This window comes from Pogona vitticeps, chromosome 2 (genome assembly GCF_051106095.1).
Source record: "Pogona vitticeps strain Pit_001003342236 chromosome 2, PviZW2.1, whole genome shotgun sequence".
In the NCBI taxonomy this organism is placed as follows: domain Eukaryota; kingdom Metazoa; phylum Chordata; class Lepidosauria; order Squamata; family Agamidae; genus Pogona; species Pogona vitticeps.
The window spans coordinates 292,525,671-292,544,630 of record NC_135784.1 but is presented as its reverse complement, the minus strand read 5'-3'; the positions used below and the strand labels follow the sequence as shown (position 1 = coordinate 292,544,630).

General features: G+C 40.4%; 1 protein-coding gene across 2 annotated transcripts in view; it reads left to right on the top strand.

Moving 5' to 3' along the window:
* EGFLAM (EGF like, fibronectin type III and laminin G domains) overlaps window positions 1-18,960 on the top strand; it is a 146,581-nt gene that overhangs the window by 73,139 nt on the left and 54,482 nt on the right. For both annotated transcript variants that reach the window (XM_072992825.2, XM_072992824.2), the window contains exons 7-10: window positions 7,545-7,711; window positions 13,635-13,750; window positions 15,328-15,670; window positions 17,033-17,133. In XM_072992825.2, coding sequence (XP_072848926.2) covers window positions 7,545-7,711; window positions 13,635-13,750; window positions 15,328-15,670; window positions 17,033-17,133 — 727 coding nt within the window. The remainder of the gene's footprint in view (window positions 1-7,544; window positions 7,712-13,634; window positions 13,751-15,327; window positions 15,671-17,032; window positions 17,134-18,960) is intronic.

Below are 18,960 nucleotides of genomic sequence, written 5' to 3'. Positions count from 1 at the left end.
CTGCCAGGGAACCTTAGGCTGGTCTTATCTCTGCTGAGTTCCCAACAGCAACTAAAGCTATTGTTTTTGAAGACCTTTAATCTTTAGGACTTAAAAGAAAAATTTTTTAGAGAATGCCTAGATGTGCTTTTAAATAATATTTTAATGTTTTTATCTGCTTTTCATAATTTTAATCTACTGTAGATTGCGTAGACCAGTGGGCCCCAACCTTGGGCCTCCAGATGTTCTTGGACTTCAACTCCCAGAAACCCTGGCCTGCAGAGGTGATGGTGAAGGCTTCTGGGAGTTGTAGTCCGAGAACAACTGGAGGCCTAAAGTTGGGGACCACTGGCGTAGACAACCTTTCTGGACAAAAAGCTAATAAACAAATGGACTCAATAAATGGATGTTGTACCATAGGCCAGTGGTTGCAATATCTGGTGGTTTGTTTGTTTTTTAACCATTGTAATTAAATGTAAGTATTCTATTTGGCTATTTTGGAATAGAGAAGAACAAAATACAACATTTAACATTGTAATAATAATGGCAGCTGACAAGTTTCTGGGGTAGTTCTATAACTGTAATGTTTTACTTTTAAAAGAGTAACTTTCCAAGCTTTGATTATTATATATTTTGGATTTTTAGCAGATATTTTAGGGTCAGAAAATGATTTCCCCACATATATTTAAAAAAACCAACTGAACTTTAATATCGCACATTCTTAACAGCGGAGTGGGGGGGGAGAGAGTCTTTGTAAATTCTCTTGGCTATTAATCAAAAATAGTGGTCGAAACGGGAGAAAACAGATTGCACAATTTGCAATTTTGTGATAAAATTCTCCTCCCAGGTATACCTGCAGGTATTTGGTATGCCATGGTTGATATATGTGTTCTAGATGTTTTTCCGTGCAGTTACAGAGTTTCTGTCAAAGCCGTATCAGAAGAGAAATTGATCCTGTAAGCCCCCTGAATTCTCCACTAGGTTGTCATAAGACATAATATTGCAGACATTTGGTTCTCCAAGACCCTTTGCAGGTGGTTATGTGACTTTTTTGTTAAAAAAAAAAGTGAGGCTTTTGTATTGCCAGCAGCATTGGTAACCCCCTGAATTTCATAAGTGTGTATGAGAAATGGAGAGGCGGGAGAAGATATATGTGAAATAACATTCCACATGACTCTTCTTCCTCCTCCCCCCCTTCCTCTCTCTATTCTGTGGATGGATTCTTGTCACAGTGCTATACACTCAGGGAGGGGAACAGGTTTGATGCAGGTAACCATCTTGCCAGTGCAGGCGATTCAGAGTCTTCCTCCTCCTCAAGATCATTTATCGTCTTTCTCTGTTGAAAATCGTACAAAGAATAGTGATGTGAAAAATATATTTTTTTTAAAAAAGAATGCTTGTTTTCAAGATTTTTTTTGTACAAGGCTTGCCACGCTGAGCGGCTTTTAGTCTTCTCCGGCTTCTCTGATTAGGGAAAGAGTGGGGGAGTGGTACTGGCTGTGCTAGGGCAGCACCTTTGCACTTCCAATAAACAAGAAGGGCACAGAATGTCTGCCTTGTGCTATAATGTTCATTCACGTACTGCCGGCGTTGTTTGCTGCTAGGTCTCTGTAGAAACCATGGCAGATGTGAAGTTACATATCCAACCTGTTTTCCTTCTCTGAGGGGCTTCAAGGAGGGACTGGGTGACTCTGTGAGAGACGTTTGGAAGGTGTAAGTTGGCCTGCAAATTAGGGGTTCCCCATCCTTGAACCATTTTGAACTAGCAGTTTGAAAGCATGTAAATACGAGTAGACAAATCGGTACCACCTCGGTGGGAAGGTAATGGTGTTCCCTGTCTAGTCGCGCTGGCCACATGACCACGGGGTGAGAAGGTAATGGTGTTCCCTGTCTAGTCACGCTGGCCACGTGACCACGGAAACTGTCTTTGGACAAACGCTGGCTCTACGGCTTGGAGACGGGGATGAGCACTGTGCCCTAGATTCAGACACAATTGGACTTAAATGTCAAGGGGAACCTTTACCTTAACCTTGAACTAGACCAGCAATTGTGAACCTATGGCATGCTTGTTACAGCTGGCATGCAGAGCCGTCTCTGTGGGCACACGAACCATAAGTTGCTGGATCGCTACCCCCAGCAGCCAACCCTGAGGAGGTGGCTGCAGACGCAGTGCTAGCTCCCCGACAGGTGGCAGGCCAGGATCTGGAGCCGCTGGCATGGCGGTGGTGGGCTGGACGAGCTATAGGCAGTGGAGGGGTTGGGCATGACTGGGGGTGAGTCTGGAGTGGTGTCTGGAGCACCTCCGTGCCCGGGATTACCACTTCTGCCATCACTTCCACTTCTGCCGTCGCCTGCTGGGTTGTTTTGTTGTTGGTTTTTGTTTTGTCATGTTTTGTTTTGCAGTTTGGGCACTCGGGCTCAAAAAGGTTCACCATCACTGGCCTAGACTTACCCACCAGAAAAGGCTGGTGATATTGTTTACCAGCCTAGCCGGGCCTACCAGACAAAGATTATCCAAGCTTGTAATTCAGAATTTTTGTACAGTATAGGCATTTTATATACTATGAGTGTAGTTTGCAGCACTTTACTGGGAACCTTGTATTAATGGTTCAGAGGTTTTTTCTCTATATAAAGAACCCCTTACCTGGAAAAAGGAAATCATTAGAAACATTTAAGCTGAGTATTTTTCTTTTTGGAAAGCGAGCACACTTTAATGTATCAAGCAGCATCCTAAAATGAGGTTCCTTTTACCGGTAAATATCTGTATCCTTCTGTTCCATTATATGCTAAAGTGATGTGAATTATCATTTTAACATGCAGAAGTTTTAAGCAGGGCTAACAAAGCATTCCCATCTAAAACTAAGACTGTTATGAAACAGAAAGGGGAATAGATGCACTTAATTAAGCGAAATGGAGGTCCTCCATTTGGATTAAAATTCAAAATTAAATATTAAGTAGTGAGATAGCTATGGATTAATAAGGTATCACCATTTTTCTTCTTGTGGACATAAGGAATGCAACATGTTAAGATATATTTTTTTAATCTTAGATTTAAAATAAGACAATATTTTACAGTTGAGTCATTCTTTCTTGAACTGTTTTGTGGAAGTGGTTGTTGACATTTTTCTTTTGAAAATGGACACATTTTTGTCTCCTGTGACTAGAGAATTTATTTTCTCAAGTTCACAGAGTACTGACCAAGCTGAAACGAACAATTCCAAATGGCTTTCTTTTTTATCTCTGTATCCACCCTTCTTGGTTAACAAAATGATTCACTCATTCTTCTGGTGACCAGTTTAAAATGTCACACAAGATCATTTTGGCAGCACCTTTTTACTCCAAAAAAATAAAAATAAAAAATAAAAAAAGGAAAAGAAAAAAAAGAAATGCAAGGAATGCTTGCCTTGTGCTATAATATTCATTAATATACTGCCAGAGTTGTCTTCTGCTAGGTCTGTGTATAACATACAGTATCTGAAGCTTTAAAGTTGCTTTAACGTTGTCAGAAAGGATATCTGAAAAAAAATGAATAGCAGCTTTATCCTATCTTTCCCATCAGACCCAGCTATGTGCAGAGTTTGCATATGAAAGACTTTGCTTGTTCCTACCCAGCAGTGTGGGGAACTGTCCCATAGAAGGAGACAGCATAGTTCTTTCTTGGTACATTGTCTTTGTAGATCTGAGTGCTAAACAACACTTGACAGTTTGTTCATGTTCATAGCTTCGTGGGTGAAGATACTGTTATTGGACTACAACCCCAGTGAACCATTGTCTGTTATTATCTTGAAATCATGGAATATGGGTGAAGTGCCAGATGATTGGAGCAGAGCTAACATTGTCCTTATTTTCAGAAAGACCAAAAAGAAGGAAATAGGGGACTACATTGGAAGAAATGAATTTTATAGGCTTGAGGACTTGGCAACAGAATGAATTTTAACATAGATAAATGCAAAGTTCTACCTCCGGGGAAGGGACACAGACACACACAAAATGCATATTTACAAGATGTGGGGATACTTAGCTCAGTAATAATACAAGTGAAAAGGATCTTGGAATAGTTTTACATCAAATGCTGAACATGAGCGAACAGTATGAAATGACTGCAAAAAAGGCAAAAGTAATTTTAAGGTGCATTAACAGAACAATCTCCAAACCCTGTGAAGTATTAGTTCCCCTCTATTTTGCACTGGTTAGGCCTCATCTAGAATACTGTATCCAGTTCTGGACACCAACCACAGTTTAAGAAGGATGCCAGCAAACTGGAGCAGGTTCAGAGTAGGTCAACAAGGATGATCAAGGGACTGGCAACTAAGACTTATGAGGAAAGGCTTAATGAATGGGCATGTTTAGCCTTGAGAAAAGAAGACTGAAGGGAGATATAGCACTTTTCAAATACTTGAAAGGCAGTTGTACAGAGGAGGAGCACGATCTGTTCTTGATCATTCCAGAGTGCAGGACATGTAACAATAGGATCAAGCTACAGGAATCTCAATTTAGGCTGATTATCAGGAAAACATAATTGTTAGAGCAGTACAGCAATGGAGCCTATTATCTCAAGAGGTGGTGAGTGCTCCAACGGTGGAGGCATTCAAGAGGAAATTGGACAACCAACCAATCTGCTTTGATTTGGATTCCTGTGTTGGGCAGATGGTTGGACTCGATGGCCTTATAGGCCCCTTCCAACTCAATTATTCTATGATCCTATGATCTCCCAGGTGGCATGATCTTCCTGGCTGGGGTTTTCAAGGTCACAGTTCAAGCAGTTATTTTTGCAAGCTCTGTTTATGTCCTAATCCTTCTGCATTTCCTGCCACAAGCATCCAGCAGCTGCTTCTTTTATAGACTATTTTGTTTTTAGTTGTTGTTGTTGTTTCTGCTTCTTCTTGTAATAAAAAGAGCAGCTGAGTAATTCTGGAGACGTTATGGCAGTGCCTCTTATTCTTGGAGTGATGCTTTGGCTACACTATTAAGTGTGCAGTGGTTTCTTAGCACAAAAGTACCTTGGAGATTTGGTGGCCATTCATTCACTCACTTCCAAAAAGACAATAGGTCCATCACCAAAGAAGAGGACATAGGTTTACAAAAATTTGCATCTGACGATTTCTCTATATAGATGCAAGTTGTCATGCCAATACGGTCTTAGTATTTCTGTTGTATTATGTATTATTTTAGTCTTATCTCTTTAGCATCCAAGTACTGTCAAGGATAAAGAACAGTATAGAAGTGTTCAAAAATTTTTTATAAGATACGGTACTAAACAAAATGTAGAGCTAATTACTAAAATTTAAATAAAACTATAATTCATCTCACTGTAGTGGTGAAGGCCTTTGAGCTGTTCTATCTGCTGTCTGAGTGGTAGCTGTTGATGGACAGCTTCTTTTTTCTTATTGTCTGTGAACTGAACAGGTACCAGACAGTCCATTGTGTAGAAGACTGCCCTGTGAAACACATTCAAACATAGAATTGCTTTCTCTAAAGCAGGTTATATGGCCTCCTTACCCAGAGAACAGCCAGGCTACACTGTCTGTGGTCATAGTGAGAAGCTTCCGTTATGCCATGTACCTCTCTCCATTGTGTCATTTTTATTTCAAGACGAAATAATATCATCTCAAAAGTTGAAGCTTTTTACGTAAAGAATGGAAAAAGTACTGAAGGAATAAGCCAAACATAATTTAGAGAGCCCTCCTGTTTTCAAAGGATATTTCTCTTAGGACAGGTAGTTATAAAGTATGTGGTTCAGTTAGAGGTCTTAATTTTTAAAGTTTTCTGTTGTTGGCATTTCTCCACGGGCTGAAGTGACCGGACTTAAGGATGTGTGAGTGGCCTACCCAGAGGAAGTCCCTAATTCCCACTAGTATCTCTCATTTGTAGCCGATGCCCAGTGGGGTTGGTGAAGTCTAATGATACGACTAAAACACTTGGAATCAGCTTGCCCTATCACATGTTAACTTGTTTTATCCTCATCCATCTTGTCTGGTAAGAACCAGTAGGAGTGAATGGATAGGATGGGTCTGTTGAGGTAGTAAGTGCTTTATTTGGTCAAGAGACAATGTCTTCTACTTTGGAAAAAAGGAAGTGGTCTTCTGAAGAGAAGACCTAGAGCCAGAGCTGTATAAGAACTGCTTCTCGATTACCAAGTTCCTGTAGGAGGGCCAGGTGCTTGAGCTTGGTGTGGCTGGCAAGTTTCAGATGTTCTTGGAGAAAAGAGTTTTTATCTGGCTATGTATCTGTCCAGCTCCAGAGTGGGGTTTCAGATCAAAACAGCCTTGGCTGCCCACTGCCTCAGGGGAAAGACAGCAGGCATCTCCTGAGGCTCAACATTTTTTCTTCAGCATGTCTTGTCCGTTAGAAATAGCTTAAATTTTAAAACAGCATTTCGTGGATATTTTTCCATTCCCCCAAAAAACTGTTATCTGTAATGTGTCTAAAATGAGTAAAATTTTGCTGTTAATTTTCACATTTAAAATGTAGTTTAGAAATACAGTGGTGCCTCGCAAGACAAATGCCTCGCAGGACAAAAAACTCGCAAGAGAAATGGTTTTGGCAATGGGGTAGATGACTTGCAAGACAAATGTTCCTATGGCCGTGCTTCGCAAGAAGAATGTTTTCCGTTTTTAGTTCCTGCCTCATATTTGCTGATTTTTAAATGTTTTTCTATGATGTTTAAAAAGTTAAAGTGTTTTGACTAAAATTTTTTAAATTATCTGCACAATATGTATGGCTTTAAAGAGCACTTAATAAACCCTTTGTAACCAAATTTGTCAGTGTTCTGACTTTTTTGCCCATAGGAATGCATTAATTAGATTTCAATGCATTCCTATGGGAAAATGCGTTTCACAAGATGAATTTTTCGCAAGACAATATTAACCGTGGAACAAATTAAATTCATCTTGCGAGGCACCACTGTACGTAGAAGCTTGAACATTTTAACATTTGGAAACATTTCACTGAAACTGTAATAAATTGAACTAACAATAATAGTCACATACTGGCAAGTCAATTCAGTATATAGTACTCAGAGGTGGTTCAGCTTTCTCTTCTTCTGGGGGTTCTCTGGGACTCTGCAGCTTGCTCAGGGCTACATAACCTGACTCTTCTCCCAGGAGGTCCAGTGGGGAATCGAACTCACAACCTCTGCCCCCATAGCTACTGCATGGGCCCAGAGTGTCCCCAGAAGAAGAGAATGATAAGTCACTTTCAGTACTGTTATGCCTAGAAAAACTCCCAAAAGTGTTGCCATAAATCATGATCTGCTATGCAATTATTATTTCTAAGCAGATACAAAGACCAATTAGATGAGGACTGAAATGTGTACATAGAACTTTTCTATTATTGATTTTAAAAAACACACACACCCAAACTATATAAATTAAGGTGAAATAGCTACTGATATTATGCAAAAGTATAATTGTCATCTCTCCTGCCTTTTTTTGGAAATGTGGACCTAATAATAAAATAAATGCTATTTGCAGGCAGATGCCCAACTCACTGAGCTATCCAACCAGCATACTAAATTGAACTACGTAGTATTAACTATACTTATTTTTTCTGTTCATCCTAATCAGGCCTGATCTTGATGCCAACTGGACAGAAATTAGAGAGCAGATCCAGATGGACTCCATGGTTCTGAAGGGGCTAACTCCAAACAGCAACTACCAGTTTGCAGTGCGATCATCAAATTCCTACGGAACCAGTCTACCCAGTGCTCCCAGCGATATAGTCAGGATGTTCAGTGAGTAGAAGATTCTTCTTTAGCTGATTGGCACTTGAAAGCATTAAAGGAGGTAAAGAACATGATTTCTGACTATCTGTTTTATTTTTAAAACCATACCCTTTCCTCCGACTGCCGTACCTGAGGTCCAGCAGTTTCCAGAAGTCTGTGAAAGTCAAAACCATTGGTGCAATTAAAGAAAGCTCTAGGCTAAAAAAGCCTCATGCTGTTCTCCTGCTGCCACCAATTTTTTTATTTCTGTAGAAATTGTGTGCGTGTGCATGTGTGTGTATATGCTGACAAGCTGCATGTTCACCTCTTCCTGCACTTCTTTAAAAAGAAATTCTATATATTACATCCATAATTTAAAAGCAACCAAAGCAGAAGACCAAAGTAAATCTGTAACTCTATGGAAGATGGTTGGGAAAGCTTGCCGTTTCAAACATTGACTTGACATGGGTTTGGGTAATGGCATGAGTTAATCCGCTTTTGGTTTTTGAGGAGGCATTGTAGAAGGAAAGCTGAATTTCCCACTTCAAAGTGGCTTTGTAATGAGCTGATGTGGTCAGGGCAGCCTAGATATTCGTTGACATGCCTTGCATGTGTGTGTATGAGGAGGAAGACCCATCGTGTGTGATGTAAGGACAGAAATAAATGTGACACAAGGGTCTGTAGCCAAAAAAAGTAACCCCATCAGAAGCTCCATTGTGGGCAACTGGGAAAACAAAAAGAAAAAAGAGGGAGAAAGAAGACAGATAATTGTAGTGATCATGCGTGACAAGAGTGCACAGCCATACAGAAGACATGAATGGTGGCACTTTCTTGGAATGGATGACAAAACAAGTTCAGAGACTAGCAGTAGTACAAACGGGAGGACTGCAACCATTCCGACGTCTGCTAAGTTTAACCCTACTAAGAATGGAACATGCAATACAACTCATTGGTCACGTCATTATTTTCTTAGCAGGCTGAATAAAGAAGAAGGTGATCTGCTGTTCTGAACTTAATCATAACCGTCAGGGAAGAAGCTGTAGACAGAATGAAGCTGACAGAGGGACATAGCCATTTTTCTCCAAGGCTCAGAGTAAAGCTGAGCCTTAGAGGAAAGTGACTGTGTATGCAATAGAAAAGGGCTGTGAAAATAGAGCTTAGTTGGATCCATATCATGAACTTTAGAGAAGCCCATTTCAAGAAGCCCAGAGAAACACTGGATGAGACCTGTGGTTAAAAGTCCAAAACAAGGGCAATAATCACTGAAGAGGGATGATAAACTGGAAAAACTGAAGTATTATGGGGAATATACAGGAACCTGTCTTCCATTAAGTCAGATTGCTGGTCCATATAGTTTTGTCAGTTCAGACTAGCTCTCTAGTGTTTCAGGAAGAATATTTTCCTAGTACTACGAAAATGCCTGAAAATGAACCTGGTACTTGGCATGCTAAGTGTGTGCTCTAGCATTAAGCTATGCCTCCCTTCCCAAATAAAAACACAATCACAAACTTCTCCCAAGAAAAGTTTTTTAAAAACAGGAGGGTCTGTATAATGTTAGAGTGGCTTCACACACAGGTTTCTAATGAGACGAGATTCAAAAGGAGCGATGCCAATAACTAGGATGCCTTCAGGAATGCAAAGGTGAAGGATGAGCTGAAGTTTAGAAGAAATGTTAAAAACCACCCAGAGGTCTTCTTGGACCACACTGGGAGGAAAATCAAGGTTTTCATTTTGAGGCAAGGTAGTGAATCATCAATCGGTGATGAAGGAGGATGTCCATCTTCTCCTGCAAAGACAACTGTGTTTAACCTGGGGCAAGTAGAACATATGATATAAGACTACTGTAGATGAGATCCTCCTCAGAAAGTGCCTGGCTCCAGGTTGCTGGCTGCCATCAATGGCGGTTGGAACACGAGACCTGGGATAAGTTATGCTGCGCATTACGGGGGAATGGGGGGATAAACATTGGGCTACCACATTGCTTGAAACAGTTGCTTTTCACTTTCTGCAGACCCTTTGCAGATACAGTTTTGCCTGAAACACAGTGGCTTTTGCGCTGAGGGTGGAACAGAAAGCAGGATTTCCAACAACTGGAACAATGTTAAACCTGCTTCCTGCTTTTTGTGAATGTTGCCACTGATACTCTTTTTTAACTTGAGTCTTCTTTTCATGTCCGTTAGTGTTGGTTATTATTCCTGAGACACCTTTGTTGTTCATTTCATCGAATCCTTGGGGGTTGTTTTATTTATTTTTAGGGGTTTTTTTGTATTTAAATTTAACTTCAGAACAGAGTGTTTATGGAAACATCTTCAAGGTACAGTTTGTTTTATGGGATCTGTAGCCAGGAGAACCTCAGACAAGGTCATCTGCCCTTGTTCATGGACACATGCGTCCCATATCCTGTTTTTGTATAGACACAAAATCCTTTTATAATCAAAGTGTGTGTTTTTTGTTTGTTTCAGCTTGAGTTTTTGATTTGGTTTCCTAATGTAGGGTAACAGTGTAACCTTTTTAAAACAAGAGTCTTATCCTGATAGCTCAGAGAGATAGACATCTGGCTGCAGAGCCAGAGGTTGGGAATTCAGTTCCCCACGATGTATTCCAGAAAAGCTAGCCTGTGCGACCGTGGGCAAGTTGCATTGTCCCAGAAGTACCCTCCCAGAAGAAGAGACTGATAAACTTCTTCTGAATACTCTCTACCTAGAAAAACCTGGAAGGGATCGCCATAAATCAGGATTATGACTTGATAGGGCACAGTTATTATTGTTATTAATTTGGGTATGATTGTCAGCCTTGCAATTCAGCTATAAAGAAGGAAACATCTGACCAGTACCACTAACCCCGAGTGACTTGGCCTTGAGTGTCTGGGGGCCCAGTGGAGAAGGCCGGCTCTGTCAGGAGGCAAATGATATTCCTGCCTGAGTTGGTAAATTATGAGCAGCTGGGAAAGACAATGACAACAGCCCCAAGGTTGTTCTCCTCTGTTGGAAGTAGAAGATAGTGCCTTGCGTTCATTAGTGCCTACTGGTCTCAGATATACTGTAGTTGAGGATGTTGCCATATCACCAGTGTTTGTCAAAAAAGAGAGTCAATGGCCAGTCTGATTTTTGTAGCTGGAATTTGGAGATGTTGCCACAGGCAGCAAAACATCTTGGGCTGGACCTACCTGTGTGCATATAACATTCCTGCGTGTGATACTATCCTCCAAATATCCTTCCCAGTACAACAATGTATGGTTTTCAACAAACAAAACAGTAGCCATATGAATGATTCACTAAAGAAGGTCAAGAACACTCAACTACACGTCTGTAAATAAGCTTTCAAGAAGACATATGATCTTAGATTTGCCTTAGCTCTGTGAAGTCAGCAGCATTTGGTAATGTCCTTCCATTACTAGACTTCAGAGGTGGAATAGGACACCTAGCTGTTCTCACTTTCAGAGCCGGTCTAATATGATATAATTGAATGGAGTAGTCATTCTGCCTAGTTCTAGCTATTAAGGCAAAGTTTTTTTCCTTATAAACCGGAAGGCTGCAATATTTTGTCAAATTCAAATGTCCACCTTGTGACATTGGACTCTTAATGGCTTTATAAGCTAATTAGCAGCAGGAGGAGGTTTTCTCAGGTTTGTATTTATTTTAACAGGGATTATTTGATACAACATAATCCTTGAGAGGCTCCCCCTCCTCAAGTGTCTCCCCTGTGGGGTTTTCAATTAATTACAGACATAGGATTACAAGGATAGTAAACTGCCTTAAGCAGACATGAGGCCATTACGCATTAAAGATCTCTATGAAAGGATCTTGTAATCCTGAAATACAATATGACTCTCATGTTAATTCTTCTGGCATTCACAGTAACATCATTACCCTAGTAATTGATTAGCTACCTGCAATGGACAAGTGAGCACTTCATTAATTATATGAAGTATATGCTTATTCTTATTCAGCAGTGGCGGAGTATTTGCACCTCCTCTCTTACAAAGACACTAGCATGCTGGAGATGAAAAACCAAAACAAAAAGTTTTGAAAACTGCTATGGCGTATCTGATCATTTAATCTTCATGCGTGAAAATGCCACAGTGTGATGACATGACAAAATTACATAGCAGGAGTGCTCACAAGCAACTGTTTGTCTAGAACCCTGGTTCTTAACCTTGGGTAACTCAGGTGTTTTTGGACTGCAACTCCCAGAAGCCTTCACCACCAGCTGTGCTGGCTGGGATTTCTGGGAGTTGCAGTTCAAAAACACCTGAGTAAAAAAGGTTAAGAACCACTGGTCTAGAATACCTTTCTGATTAACAGAAGTAGGATAAGCAGCTGGACAGCTCAGTGGCTTAGGTATCTGGCAGCAGAGCCAGATGTTGGGAGTTCAGTTTTCCACTGTGCATCCTTGATAAGGTCCAGACTCAATGATCCATAGCCTTCGCGAATACAGTGGTGCCTTGCTAGACAGTTACCCCGCATGATAGTTTTTTCGCTAGACATTGAGTTTTTGCGATCGCTATAGCGATTCGCAAAACAGTGATTCCTATGGGGGAATTTCGCTGGACAATGTTTGTTCCTTTCTTCGCAAACTGATTTTCGCTAGACAACGATTCTGACAGCTCCCTCTGTGCTTGCAAAACGGGTGCTTTCGGGACCTAAGCTTTGCAAGATAGCTGTTTAAACAGCTGATTGGCGGTTCGCAAAACGGCTTTCCTATGGCCAATCTTCACTAGACAACGATGATTCTTCCCCATTGGAACGCATCAGGTTTCAATGCATTTCAATGGTGAAATGCTTTTCGCTAGACGATGATTTCGCTAAACAGTGATTTCAGTGGAATGGATTATCATCGTCTAGCGGGGCACCACTGCACAGTACATCCATAGGATTCCTTCCAGCCCTGCAGTTCTAAGATGATGATGATGATTTGTCCAGCATCTGTTGGCAGCAGTGTGCTTGCACAGCTCTAGGTTGCATGAATGGTCGCACTGTTGTGAAGCTTGGACAAGGAACATGTGAATTATTTTTCTTTATTTCTTGCCATGGATGGATGGAGGCAAATCAGGCTTTTCTATCGCCAGTATTACATGGGCTCTTGACTGCTGCCTGCAAGACAGACACTTGTGTTTTACCTTTTGCTGTTGCCCACCGGGTTTTGTAGGGATTTTAATAATTGTAAAACCCATCTTAACCAGAAACTACGATATCTGTGGCATGCACAAGGGTGGACGAGTCATGTCCCTTTTGTGACATTTTGGTGGTTGTGCTGGCTGGAGGATTTTGAAAGTTGTAGTCTAAAAAAGTAACTTTCCCATGCACAGAAATAGTGTAAAAAAATCACAAAGGAATTGTGTGGTATATGTTTTTAAAAAGTTTTATGTATGTATATATATTTGTCGAATCTCACGAGACTTTTACCTTCATGCTTATTTTTTATTCTTATTAATAAGAATTCCTAGTAAGGAGATGGAAGACAGCAGAGGAAGGGGAAAAAACCAGCAGGAAAATAGTAACTGAGATGGAAATCAAATGTAGTCCTAGGCTAGGGAAAAGTAATTCTGGAGGAAGAAAAGCTGGTAAATGAAATGCTGTCCCCTTTGATCTCGGGCTGCCTGCAGGGTTCTGCTCTCGCATGATGTTCTCTGCAAGAAGCAATTCAAAAGATTGATGTTCAAGAGCAATTTAGTAGGGATTAGACACCCTTTAAAACCTTTTAAACGCACTAGTATATATTCACGGCCATCGTGTTTAAAGAGATGCTGCGAGGAGTGGTTTTTCCCTGCCCACTTAACAGTGATTGTGGCTGAAATCAGATTGGGAATTCTAATCCACACTATTTACTGTGTGTACCTAATTCTCTTCTATTGACATGGAATATTACAAGTTGCGTCCTCCTTTCTTGCTGGGCGATAACGTTTCTGTGCAGAAATCCTGTATGTGTGACTATGCCAGTTTTGTCTTCTCAGGTCCAGAGGAGCTAGGGAGTGGAAGCTATGGGCATCGGTATATCACAGACTCTGGAAATGGCGACGATGATGGAATTGATATTGATGATTCAGACTATGACATTTACATTGATGAGGTAAACCCAGCAGCTTGTCTCTGGCATTTCAGGTCTTTTGTGTAGTATTTAGACAAGGAGATCTGACAAAGATAGGGTACAAATATATAAACTCATATTGGCTTTGGTGACATATTAAGTCTCACTCTGTATTATTTTGAATTGTCTTGGTGTTAAGTTTTCCTTTTTTCTTTTCAAGCCACCGCCATGTCTAAATGGCGTCTTGAACATTCCCATCCTCTTTGTGGACAAAATTCTCTAGCAAGTAGAGAAAAACTCCAACTGTTTTTCAAGAATGGAATTTATCATTTGTGTTTGAGGGGTCATACACAACTTTGTTGAGTTTTTTTTATATAGTTGTGGTGCTTTAAGTGGCAAAAACAAAAGCCTGGCTTTATTTGTTAAGAAGAGTGAGACAATAGCCAGCCAGAGGCAGTAAATTCTATACCACAGAGAGCAACAGAGAACAGAACTTTTAGTGTGACTCAGCTTGTTCTGCACTCCTCTAAACTAGCCTGCTGCTGTCCAGTGGGGTAGAAGATGCTTCCTGTCATCAATTGTTTTTTAAAAATTTTATTTATTTATTTTATTTTATTAAACTTATATACCGCCCATCTAGAACATGTCTGCTCTGGGTGGTTTACACAAAATATAAAAAATAAACTATGAAAATATATATGTAATAAGAATAAGATGCAAATTAACAGCAGAATCCAAGATTGGGGGGGGGGGGAGAAAAAGAAAGATAGGATAGATGATGGCTATAGGGAAGGCCTGCCTGTATAGCCATGTCTTCAGATTGGTCTTAAAGGCCCTCAGCGGGGGGGCCAGGCGGATCTCTACAGGTAAGATGTTCCGGAGATGAGGGGCCACTGCTGAGAAGGCCCGATTTTTAGTTTTTTCCCATCGGACCTCTCTCACCGTTCGGCCCCTCAGCCACCCGGCCTGACTAGAACAGGTGGTACAGGCGATCACCCTTTCAGATGACACAATACTGTTAGGATGTCAATAGAAATGGAGGTTGCTTAAGTAAATGTGTTTTTTTTTTGTTTCTCCTAGCATCAATTTGCTTCACTCTACATTTGCCTCCCTTTGTCTTGTGACTAGCCGTTGGGAGGTCAACACAGGCTTTATTTGCATGTTGGGCCAGTCAAGCACAGAACTTTGCAGAAATTGTGTGCCTGGAGGGAAAACATTATAGTAGAAGGAAATGAACTTTTCCCTTGATGTGTGTTTGATCCAGTAGAATACAGTATTCTAGCCAGAAATATATCATTGTACATATACAGAAAATACATTCATGTCCATTGACAGGTTGTTTCTGGAATGTCAGAACATGTTACTGAATATTACAGATTCCAGGCCTGCTTTCTAAGGAGCCACCTAGATTAAAATAAATCATGTTTTCTTCTGCCCTGATAGTTACCTGAGCGAGTCTCTTTCTAAAGCCAAGCTGGAAAACCCTCATTTGAGTATCAAAGCAGGCTGAACAATTGGTGAAAGTCAACATCATAACAATCCATATAGTTCCCATTTATATACAAAGTTTGCAAAGTTAACCATGAGTTGTAAATGTACTGTTTCTAATTCTTTATCAGCTCAAACCACTTCCTGCTATCAAAGGAGGCAACAGGAAGTTTTTTGTTGAAACGAAGATCACGCCAGAGGCAAATGCAAGGCTTCTTTCCCGGTTGCGTGCCACTACTCCATATCCAATTGCTTCCCCTTCAACGATGACACCTCTGCCACGTACCACCACTGCTACCAGCGCACCTCGTAAAGCCAGCAGGAAGAGCGAGGTGGCTTCAGTGGTACGGCAGTCTGATCTTTCCTGCGACGAGACCATCTGCTCGACTGAGAGCTTTTGTGTCAATGACTATGAACGGAGCGGCTCTCGCTGTCACTGCAACCTTGGCAAAGGAGGGGATAGTTGTTCAGAAGGTTGGTGTGTTTGTGTGGTGCTGGCAAAGCCTATGTATGTTCGGCTTTGCTCAGGGCAGGTTTGCAAAGCAGCTTCACATATGTTTGGTTTGGCATTTTAGTGTGCTGTTTGATATCCAAGAAACCTATCTGGGAAAGATACACCTAGTTTGGAAGATAGTGAAGTACACTAGAATATGGAAAGATACCATTACAGATCTGCAGCCTCACTTCATTCTCAGTGTTTGGGAGCCAGTACATCTCTAATGTCCAGATCTGTGGAACAAACAACAAGAAGCAGCAGCTTTCATTCTGATGTCCTTATGGGCCTCTGGTTGGTGATTCTTGAAAAACTAAGTTCACAGTTTGGTAGCATGCCTTTTTGTTTTCCAGACAGTGGCTACGGCAATTTTGCTTGGCTGATCCTGGTACAACAACTGTATTCATTAGTGGAAATGCTAGACCTAACCACAACACATAGGGTTATATCTAGGCTGCAACTTTATGTTACTTTGGGCTGCCTTCTGAAGACAGTCTGGAAACCTGAGTGTGAAACAGAGCAGCAGACGTTTTGACCTGCATTCAAGTTTTGTGTGTTTTGTTTTTTTAGCATTGGAACTGCCCATCTGCAGAATTCAAGTTGTGACATCTCTCTGCATGTCTCAGCACATGTTGCAGTGCAGTTGGTAGAAGTGCACGGGAGGGCCTTTTTTCTAATGACACCCAGAGGATGGAGCTTACTATCTTAGTAAATTGGTCTTGGCACTTTCTTATTTGGTCACTATCTGAACATACTAGTCTTTAAATATTACCTTTATTTCATCTGCTGCAGAATTAGAATTGTCTACTGATTCACTTACGAATACACAGTGGAAGCGAAGAACAGATTTAATGAACTAGATTTGGTGGACAGAGTGCCTGAAGAACTATGGATGGAGGCCTGTAACATTGTACAGGAGGCAGCAACAAAAACCATCCCAAAGAAAAGGAATGTGTGACACCTGTGGTGTCATGTGTGTGAACTGGCACGAACTTTTGAACTGAGGTTCATGCCCATCTTTTGCAGTAAAAAAGAAGGGATAATATTTGCTGCAGTATGTCTCCAGATGTAAATACGGTTGCATCTTAGTATTTACTGAGATATTAATCCCACCCACCCATGGCCAAAAAATAGTGAAGCCTATTTCTAGGACAGAGCCACCTTTTTCTAAAAAATTTCCAGTGCAGTGAGGGTGGGAATTGTTGGTTTATATTATTATAAACCTTAGTCATAGGAGAATCCACTGGTGAAAGTTTAAAGTTTTGTTAACTGATGTTAATTGCTTGTGCCATTTGATTTTGATGTTAAGAAATAAGCAATATACACTCATTATTATCTTTCAGATATTAATATTCAATATCCTCAGTTCTTCGGCTACTCGTATGTCACCTTTGAACCTCTCAAAAATTCCTATCAGACATTCCAAATCACTGTTGAATTTAGGGTAAGTGTTTAAAGTTTTGAAGTCCCTTCTAGTGGTCCGCTACATTTAAATTACTGTACATGTCCTACAAAATAAGTAAATCAATACAAATCCTCCAACATACTGTGGGCAATTCAAGAATTTTACAAAATACCCATAGTCTCCTTTCCTGCTGGAAACAATTGGGAGGAAATTCAATTTGGAAATACAGGTGAGTCATGAAAAGTTAGCAACACTGGATCAGAATACTTTCCCACAAGTTTTATAATATAATAAAACATTTTGTTTTGTTTTTCAAAAATTTTGGACTGTGGGAAGGTCATCCCTGGAAAGAATTAAAGATTATTTAGGATAAAAATGTGTGAAATAGACTTCAAGAAATGGATAGAGATATAGTGAAGCAGCTACTAAGAGAAGAAATAAAAGAATAATGAATTATTTAAAATTAGGGAAGACACTATGAATTGACATATTGGAACCAGAGTATTATAACATTTTTAGGAAAATTTTCATAACTAAATTAAAGTCCCTTTTTAATAAAATAATGGAAGGAGAAGGGACAATTAGTCCCTTCTGGGAACAATTAGTAATCATATTAATTTTAAAAAGAATAAAGCCTCTACAGATCCTGAAGCTCACAGACCTATGTCTCTAATATGCTAAGATATTCACAGTGATATTAGCAAAGAGAATGAATATTTTTCTTACTAAATACATTAAAGAAGATCAAAGTGGTTTAATGCTGGAGAGGCAAATGGCAAATCTGTCCAGGAGAGTGCTCAGTGTAATAAATGGAATAGCTAAAAAAAAGGTTCAGGCAGGTATAATTTCATTACATATTTTAAGGTGTTTGACTTTGTGGAATGGACAATACTAAAAATGATAATTAAGATACTAGGTTTTGGTAAACGTTTTAAAGGAATAAGATCAATTATATTCAGACCGTACTGCAACAGTACTATAAATTAGGACATAATAGGTGCCTCTCGTCGTTGTTTCATCGTTTAGTTGTGTCCGACTCTTTGTGACCCCATGGACCAGAGCACGCCAGGCCCTCCTATCTTCCACTGCCTCCCAGAGTTGTGTCAAATTCATTCTGGTAGCTTTGATGACACTGTCCAACCATCTCATCCTCTGTCGTCCCCTTCTCCTCTTGCCCTCACACTTTTCTAACATCAGGGTTTTTCCATGGTGTCTTCTCTTCTCATGAGATGACCAAAGTATTGGAGCCTCAGCTTCAGGATCTGTCCTTCCAGTGAGCACTCAGGGTTGATTTCCTTTAGAATTGATAGGTTAGTTCTTCTTGCAGTCCAGGGGACTCTCAAGAGCCTCCTCCAACACCACAATTCAAAAGCATCAATTCTTCGGCGGTCAGCTTTCTTTATGGTCCAGCTCTCACTTCCATACATCACTACAGGAAAAACCATAGCTTTGACTATGCGGACTTTTGTTGGCAGTGTGATGTCTCTGCTTTTTAGGATGCTGTCAAGGTTTGTCATCGCTTTCCTCCCAAGAAGCAAGCGTCTTTTAATTTTGTGGCTGCTGTCTCCATCTGCAGTGATCATGGAGCCCAAGAAAGTAAAATCTGTCACTAGGTGCCTCTAGGTCAAGGCAATAGACAGAGATCCCTGTGACAACCCCAGACCTACTGGGATATGCCACAGTTTCACTAAGCTGCCACCAACCATTCCCTATAAGAAGTCACACAGACCAGGGATGGATTTTTAACAAATAAAAGAACAAGGTTTATTTACATAACACACAGGGAAAATAAAATGATCAAATGAATAAGATACAGTAACGTGGCTTAGTCTCAATCATACATACACTAGTTTGGTTCACACAGAA